The 9,240-nt window shown below is 44.7% G+C and overlaps 1 protein-coding gene across 1 annotated transcript; it reads left to right on the forward strand.

Moving 5' to 3' along the window:
• The first annotated feature begins 59 nt into the window (after window positions 1-59).
• LOC138788573 (protein ABHD14A-like) lies at window positions 60-6,169 on the forward strand. The gene is made up of 4 exons (XM_069966594.1): window positions 60-411; window positions 898-1,013; window positions 4,127-4,362; window positions 4,614-6,169. The coding sequence occupies exons 1-4, from the start codon at window positions 170-172 to the stop codon at window positions 4,791-4,793; spliced, it is 774 nt and encodes a 257-aa protein (XP_069822695.1). The 5' UTR covers window positions 60-169; the 3' UTR covers window positions 4,794-6,169.
• Window positions 6,170-9,240: the final 3,071 nt, after the last annotated feature.

Here is a 9,240-nt window from a genome sequence, read left to right on the forward strand (position 1 = left end):
TCTACAGATCCTGATGCCTTCCAGGGAGGGAAGCAGAGAGAGGAGGAGACAGCAGGGGGAGTGCAGAGACCGAAGGGAGGAGACAGCCAGAGACTGCAGATTGTGGAAGCACAACAGTCTCAGCCTCCCCTACATATGTAATGGTTCCTTGGCAATTCTCACAAGGATCATGGGTCTGGGCCGCCATAAACTCGTTGTCTTAGTCCTCATCTTGTCCATATCAGTCCTGCTCTACCTCCTCCTCCCCACTGCAAAGAGTGACCGAGAGGAACCCAAAGCTGAGGTCCCCCGCGCCGAACCCCAGGACAACATGAACTTTACTGTGCGGACAGCGACCCTGAATGGTGACTGGCCCACCTTCTACAGAGAGGCCATACCAAGGAGCAGCCTGGAGGGGGCAGCAGCAGAGAGGTATGAGTTTTGGGGGAGCAAGATCTTGAGGGGTCCTGAGGAAGAAAATTTAGGGCATGATGGATCTGTGGTGCTGGAACTTGGGCTGTCACTATGGTTTATGCCAAATTCACGAACACCCCTATGCCATTTTTATCTGCACCTATATACCTGTATGTCAGCCTAATGCAACCCTTAGAATTGTCCCCCCTAAGGCGCATTGCACAGGTACACGTGTCCAGGTGTTCTCCAAAATCCTCATACAGTGAAGGCCCTGAAAGAACGTGAGCATATGGAAGAATATGTGAGATATAAACCATATCCTAGTTCTGATATGTGATACGGCTGATGATGTTTATACACAATCTGCAGGTCACATGGATGGCGTCTAGCATTTCTATCAGGGCAGTAATCACTGACACCAGTGATCAGGACAGAAAGAAGAGCCTGCGTCTGTGACATGATGTATGTGTAATAGATTCTCTGTTCATACCATTGATTTTTCAGGTTTCCAGTGCTCCTATTGCACGGCCGCTCGTTCACTTCAAAAACCTGGGAAGAACTGGGGACGTTGCAGATCCTGTCTGAACATGGATACCGGGCTGTAGCCATTGACTTACCAGGTATTACAGTAATACAGCTAACAATTAACTTGTGTCCCAGGCTCCAGCAAGTTCCTGCATGTCCTGGCCATTACATTGTAGGATGTGGCGTCTTTTACAGCAGGATATAGGGATGCATGCTCTCTGTCATGTAATGCAGGTTATGGGGATGCATGCTCCTCGTCCTATAGTGCAGGATATAGGGATGCATGCTCTCTGTCATGTAATGCAGGTTATAGGGATGCATGCTCTTTGTCCTATAGTGCAGGATATAGGGATGCATGCTCCTTTGTCCTGTAGTGCAGGCTATAGGGATGCATGCTCCTTGTCCTATAGTGCAGAATATAGGGATGCATGCTCCTCGTCCTAAAGTGCAGGTTATAGGGATGCATGTTCCTCGTCCTATAGTGCAGGCTATAGGGATGCATGCTCCTCGTCCTATAGTGCAGGCTATAGGGATGCATGCTCCTCGTCCTATAGTGCAGGCTATAGGGATGCATGCTCCTCGTCCTATAGTGCAGGTTATAGGGATGCATGCTCCTTTGTCCTGTAGTGCAGGCTATAGGGATGCATGCTCCTTGTCCTATAGTGCAGAATATAGGGATGCATGCTCCTCGTCCTAAAGTGCAGGTTATAGGGATGCATGTTCCTTGTCCTATAGTGCAGGCTATAGGGATGCATGCTCCTCGTCCTATAGTGCAGGCTATAGGGATGCATGCTCCTCGTCCTATAGTGCAGGCTATAGGGATGCATGCTCCTCGTCCTATAGTGCAGGCTATAGGGATGCATGCTCCTCGTCCTATAGTGCAGGCTATAGGGATGCATGCTCCTCGTCCTATAGTGCAGGCTATAGGGATGCATGCTCCTCGTCCTATAGTGCAGGTTATAGGGATGCATGCTCCTCGTCCTATAGTGCAGGTTATAGGGATGCATGCTCCTCGTCATATAGTGCAGGTTATAGGGATGCATTCTCCTCTTCCTATAGTGCAGGTTATAGGGATGCATTCTCCTCTCCCTATAGTGCAGGATATAGGGATCAGTAGTGGATTATAATAGTGGCGTTTCGGGTGGCAGCTTATACTTTCAGTGGTGTACTGTCTTCTGGCTACACTTCCGCCACGATTTGCAAAAAATCAGTTTTTTATGGCAATTTTGCACAAATCAGGACATCATGACATTATCTAACCTGTACTATGAACGCCAGGCTAGTGCCGCCATAGTTACAGTGGGGTGGGAAGCCCAGGCTTGGTGAACAGCCCAGGGCCTATGCTAAAGTTAATCCGCCCCTGATAGGGATGCATGCTCCTCGTCTTTTAATGCAGGATATAGGGATGCATGCTCTTTGTCCTATAGTGCAGGTTATAGGGATGCATGCTCCTATTCCTATAGTGCAGGTTATAGGGATGAATGCTCCTCGTCCTATAGTGCAGGTTATAGGGATGCATGCTCCTCGTCCTATAGTGCAGGTTATAGGGATGCATGCTCCTCGTCCTATAGTGCAGGATATAGGGATGCATGCTCCTCGTCCTATAGTGCAGGATATAGGGATGCATTCTCCTCTTCCTATAGTGCAGGTTATAGGGATGCATGCTCCTCGTCCTATAGTGCAGGATATAGGGATGCATTCTCCTCTTCCTATAGTGCAGGTTATAGGGATGCATGCTCCTCGTCTTTTAATGCATGATACATGCTCTTCGTCTTGTAATGCAAAATATAGGGATGCATTCTCCTCGTCTTGTAATGCAGGATATAGGGATGCATGCTTCCTGTCTTGTAATGCAGGACATAGGGATGCATTCTCCTTGTCTTGTAAGGGTGGGTTCAGACTTGTCCGCAGAATTCCGTCAGCTGTCTGCCCGCACATCTGGGCGCCTTTCCGCCGGCCCCATAGACACCATTCTATGGGCCGGCGTATTCCATTATACGCTGAAAGAAGTGTCATGTCACTTCTTTCAGCGGATCACGGAATACGCCGCCCCATAGAATGGTGTCTATAGAGCTGGCGGAAAAGCGCGTGCCCGTGCGCGCGGACAGCTGACTGAATTCCGCTGACATTTTCCGCGAGAATTCCTCAGGCTGAACCCACCCTAATGCAGGATATAGGGATGCATGCTCCTCGTCTTGCAATGCAGGATATAGGGATGCATGCTCCTCGTCTTGTAATGCAGGATATAGGGATGCATTCTCCTCATCGTGTAATGCAGGATATAGGGATGCATTCTCCTCATCGTGTAATGCAGGATATACGGATGCACGCTTCTCGTCTTGTAATGCAGGATATAGGCATGCATGCTTCTCATCTTTTAATGCAGGATATAGGGATACTTGCTCTTCGTCTTGTAATGCAGGATATAGGGATGCATTCTCCTCGTCTTGTAATGCAGGATATAGGGATGCATGCTTCTTGTCTTGTAATGCAGGATATAGGGATGCATGCTCCTCGTCTTGTAATGCAGTATATAGGGATGCATGCTTCTCGTCTTGTAATGCAGGATATAGGGATGCATGCTCCTCGTCTTGTAATGCAGGATATAGGGATGCATGCTTCTCGTCTTGTAATGCAGGATATAGGGATGCATGCTTCTCGTCTTGTAATGCAGGACATTTCAAGTTTCTAGTCTTTTAGTGCTGGAGCTATAGATGCATGCTGTTTGTCTTTGGCAGAATATAGGGAGGCATGCTGTTTGTACTGCAGGATGTAGGAATTAATCAACCTTAGAGGAGATTTATTAAGACTGGCATGCTCGTTCAGCAGTCTTAACTAAAGTCCTGCCCTCATCTACCTGTCCGGATTTAATAAGAGGCGCACACCTCTTTCTTAACCCAACAGGACGCATGCCTGCCGCACAAATCTACATCTTCTACAGAGCAGGTATAGATTCACACCTGGCATAAATCAGGATAAATCAAGCGCGGGAAGCCTTACCTCTGTCCCTCCCATCAGGCGAGCTGGGCTTACACCATAGAAATGGGTAAAATCTACCCTTCTTCTGTGGTATACGCCAGGGGCGCAGATTGATAAAGCTCCCCCTTGTCTTTTACTTCAGTATGGAGGGTTGTCTACTCCTTGTGTTACACTGTAGAATATAGGGTTTATTGCTTTTTTACTTGAATATCTGTGTCCTCATCTATAGGATATGGGGAGTCTCTACAAGCTCAGCCTATGTCTTCAGAGAAAGGCCGCATGGAGTATCTCCTCCACATCATGGAAGCCCTGGGCACACGTCAACCGGTCATTATTAGTCCATCCATGAGTGGCCTCTTCTCTTTACCTCTCCTCCTGCAGCATCCTGACCAGCTTAGAGGATTTGTTCCAGTTGCTCCTGTGGGGACAAAGAGCTTCAAACCACAGCAGTACCAGCAGATCCAGGTGTGTAGTGTCAGAGGCCAGCTTAGCATTGCTGGTGGAGTCATCCTTTAATTGCTGATAAATGATTACAGAGTTGTCATACAGCTCAGTGATGATATCTAGGCTGGTGGGTGTTGTTGATCCCATGAATGTCTGGTCACAGTGTAAAATGGTTGTGCCATCAGAAAACCCAATTGGTTCTGTGTATGTATGTGACATTACAAGAACTTCAGGTCACATAACTAAGTAAAATCTTTACTTATCATCTCCAGGTCCCCACCCTCATTGTATATGGCACAGAGGACATGACCCTGGGCAGCCAGTCACTAGAGAGCTTGCAGCACCTGCCAAACCACACACTGAGCCCCCTCAAAGGAGCTGGACACGCGTGTTACATGGACAGACCGGAGGAGTTTCACACAGCTCTGCTGATGTTCCTTAGTAAATTATGATAGCTATCAGATAACAGGAATCTCAGACAATTTTATGAGACAACTGGGAGAAGGATCTCACTGGTCATGAAGGACTCAGCACCTCCTGGTTATAGATGTGCAGCCTGTGACATGGGTCCGGTGTATGACCAAAACTATCAATATTTAACCATTATAGGAAAAAGACAGGTAAGTGGGTAATTGCTATTATCAGGGTGAGGTTATTGTTTTTGACACGCTTCCACTTTTTTCAGTGAATTACATAATTGCTGTAAAATTGCTAAATTTTTGGAGCTATTTTACTGCATTTGTGTTATTGACAGCAAAATAGCAGGAAAATTGTGGCAATAACTCTTAAAAAATGCAACAAGACGCCATGTATGCACACAGCCTTAGGATAAGGGTTCTGGGACCTCTAGCAGTGTCCTAAAAAGAGATGGTGGCAGTAATGGCCCCCCAAAAAACAAAAGAGCAAAATGGTTCAGACCAGCTCACCTTGCGTATGTGAACAAATGAGTCCCGATGGTTTGGGTGGGGGTTGTATGCACGGATCCAGCAGCAGCCGAGCATGGATTCACAGAAGCAGTAACAGGGATGTTTGATCCAGCACTCCCAGGCGTGTAGATGGTTAAATAAAACATAACCTTTAATAATATATTCTAAAATACTATTCTAAAACCAACGCGTTTCGCGCAGCAGCGCTTAATCATGATCTACACGCCTGGGAGTGCTTGATCAAACATCCCTGTTACCGCTTCTACCCAAAAAAAACAGCCTTCAATTTTCCTGACGTAGAGGTCCCTGTAAGTTCATAGAGGTAAATAGTAATTTTCTTTCTGTCTGCAGCTACCACTAGGGGGAGCTTACTGTACACTGTGTGGTTTATTGTATGAACTGTATACAGTAACCTTCTGTGTGTGTGTTTTTTTCTCTGTATGAGGAAAATAAACATCTGACCACTGTAAGATATACAATAGAATAATTCAGCAAATTATATTTAACCTAACTGGATAAAATAAAAGCAAACTGGCTTTATTGAATGGACAATCGCCATATCTATTGGCCGAATCTTGCTTTAATGCTCTTTTCTGGGATGTTTTTCCCGTGTTCTAAGATGGTTTCCAGTGATCGGTCAATGTGTTGTAGTCAATGTTTCATTTTTCATATATGGAAATATATAACTATGGACACATAAAATATGTGAACCAGGATCTCAGTGAGGAACTTCTAAAATCAGAGCAACTTCCTGAAGAATCCAAACATGGAGGAAAGATCAAAAGTGGCCGAAGGGAGATGTAAAGTTCTGATGACTTGTACAGTATGTAAAATAAAGAGCTGTTGTCTGCACTTCATATCTTGGATCTAAATATTCCTTAATAAAGTTTTGCTGTGTTTAACATGAATTGTGCAATGAATTTTTTCAGATTATTACATTTACATGCAGAGGTTTAAAATCCTGTACACATAGCTGAGGGTTTGTTACATTGTATAAGCATAGGTAACAAGGCTTCACATTAGTGGCATAAACGTTAGACATATATTGTAACTATAAAAGTTGAAGTTACAGCTGATCTCTGGAGCCTAAGGGGGTCTCTTTATGTACATGTACCAGTGGTCAGACACTGGATGTGATTTTGGTAGTAAGTGTAGTTCCAGGACTGTGTAGCATCAGGATCTGGATATGTATTACATCATATAAACATACACATTATGGGGGGGGGGCACTAATGTACAAGGCTTTGTTATCTTTATGTTATTAGGAGTAGATATAGAAAAACTAGGTTATGCTATGTGCTGCAGTACCGCTTTATGGGCAGCAGATGGCGACCACATTACACACTACAATGCCTCCTCCTGTGAAAGTTCTCTATGCTCGCCATACTACAAGCATCATGGAACCCATTAGGTAACTAGTTCACATCATTAGATTCTTCCAATGTAAATTTATTCTGTATATGTCAAAGGGATCTGAGATATATATTTTGCCCATGTGAGGAATGATGCTCTCTGCCTTAGGAAGGTAGGGGGGTTTCCACTAGCACCTTTATTGTGTTAAGTGTAAGGGCGCTATTACTCGGAGCGATAATCTACTCAATCAGTCTGATCTGGCAGATTATCGTGCTATGTAAGGCTCCATTTACACATAAAGATTCTGACAAATTATCTGCCAAATATTTGAAGCCAAAGCCAGAAACAGACTATAAACAGGTAATAAAGGAAATCCTTCTCCGCTTTTAAATAGGTAATAAAGGAAATCCTTCTCCTTAGGGTCCATTTACACAGATTATCTGCCAAAGATTTAAAGCCAAAGCCAGAAACAGACTATAAACAGAGATCAGGTCACAAAGGAAAGTCTGAGATTTCTCCTGTTTTCAAATCGATTCCTGGCTTTGCCTTCAAATCTTTGGCAGATAATCTTTCTTTCCTGGACGTCTTCCGGCAGCACAATGGGTTAAGTTCAGGATTCCTGGAACAAATCAGAAGAGACTAATTAGCAGTGATTAATAGATCAATTAAGGACCCATAAAACACCAGAAAGACCAGAGACACATCGAGTTTTATTTCTTCTGCAACAATAAGTAAGAGAATGGTCTCTCCTGAGAGACGTTTTTCTGCTGTTACTAATTTTGTTTCTCTTTTTCTTTCAGATATTATTATGGCACCAGATATCTCCCTTATATTGCAGCGAGTGTTGCCCTGCTTGTTGAGTATATCTAGAGTTTGTTCAAGGCAGCGAGTCCCTGCCTAAACTCTGTGTGTTATTACCTTTGTATGTGAAACCCGCTTTGTCCACCTCCCGCTTGGTGCCGATTCCGGAAGTGCCGCGGCGTCCATTACCTGAGTTACGTGTTTTTTCCGGAAGTCACGCAATCTTTGACGGATGGATGTGACGTAACGCCGGATGTGAGGCAGGACGCTCCAGGAATTACCGGAAGTGTGCAGATGGAGGCGGAAGAAGTCATCGATCACGGCGCAAGCGTGGATTACACTAACAAAGGTATTTAAAATGGTGTCTGGCGTCCTGGCGTGCGGATGCACTTGCCGGGCAGCCGTTTACTCAGACACCAAACGTAAGTGCAGGTCCCTCTGCCCTATGGAGTCATACCTATTACATGTTATGCTCACTCCTATGTTTTCTCCCTTCATTTCTACAGATGTCTCAGTCTGGCCATTCCAGAAAAAAGGGGAGAAAATCCAGACACAGGGAATGTCAATCCTGTCAACAGCCTATGCCTGATGATTGCTGGGAGGAGATATGTGTGAACTGTTCCGCCACTCCAACTGCAGATTATTTTGAATCTCAAGATAATGATTTGGAACCAATTTGGAACCAATTCTGAGCTCTCAGCCTTCAGCTAAGAAATCTAGATCTAACAGATCTCCCTCTCCTCCTGCCAGATCTTCAGATACTGCGGATGGCTCATATGATGATGATGATGTTGATCAAAGAGTTTCAGAGGACTTCTACCTTTTTACACAGGCAGATTTATCTGTCAGATTTTTGAAGCCAAAGCCAGGAACAGACCATAAACAGTGAACGGGTCATAAAGGAAAGACTGAGATTTCTCCCTTTTTCAAATCCATTCTGGGGTTTGGCTTCCAAAATCTGTCAGATAAATCTGCCTGTGTAAACGCACCATTAAACAAGTTCATTAGATCTGTGAAATTGGCGGTCGAATCTGAAACCACTTTCCAGAAGAGGTCTAAAAGGGAATCGCTATACTAGATATAATAGAGTATTTCCCAGCCATCCTTTGCTTAAAAGTCTTCTCCAACTTGATTGGAAAAAAACAGATAAGCGAGTAGACCCTGAAGCGAGATTCAAATCGTATCTATAGATTGGACCCCTCAGAAACTAAATCTTGGGAGCTTCCTCCTAAAATTGACTTGGTGGTGGCTAAGCTGTGAAAGAATGCCATGTATCCTTCGGACGAGGCTACATTGCTAAAAGACCCCATGGAAAAGAAAGCGGATTCGCTTGCTAAGGCTAGGTTCACACTGCGTTTCCAGCATCCGTTTAACGGATCCGTTTTTTTTAACGTCCAGAAAAATAGAGTCAGCAACGTTTTTTGGTCCGTTTTGGTCCGCCAAAAAAAACGGATCCGTTTTTTTTTTTTTATAATGGAAGTCAATGGAAAAACGGATGCACACAAATGAATCCGTTTTTTGCAATCCGTTTTTCATGCGTTTTTTTGCAAAAAACGGATGCGTTAAACGGATGCTGAAAACGCAGTGTGAACCTAGCCTAAGAAAGCTTACTCATCAGCATCATACTCAGCTAAAGCTTCACTAGCAGCTGTTCCAGTGGCTAGAGCCCTGCGCACCTGGCTGAGCCAACTCACCAGAGATCTAGAGGATGGTGTACACAGGGAAGAAATCCTGAGCCAGACCCCCGCTATGAAACGAGCATCCGAGTTCTTATGCGATTATTCTCTGGATATCCTTCGTCTGTCTTCACATAGCCTTA

Source organism: Dendropsophus ebraccatus, chromosome 4, assembly GCF_027789765.1.
Source record: "Dendropsophus ebraccatus isolate aDenEbr1 chromosome 4, aDenEbr1.pat, whole genome shotgun sequence".
NCBI lineage: Eukaryota > Metazoa > Chordata > Amphibia > Anura > Hylidae > Dendropsophus > Dendropsophus ebraccatus.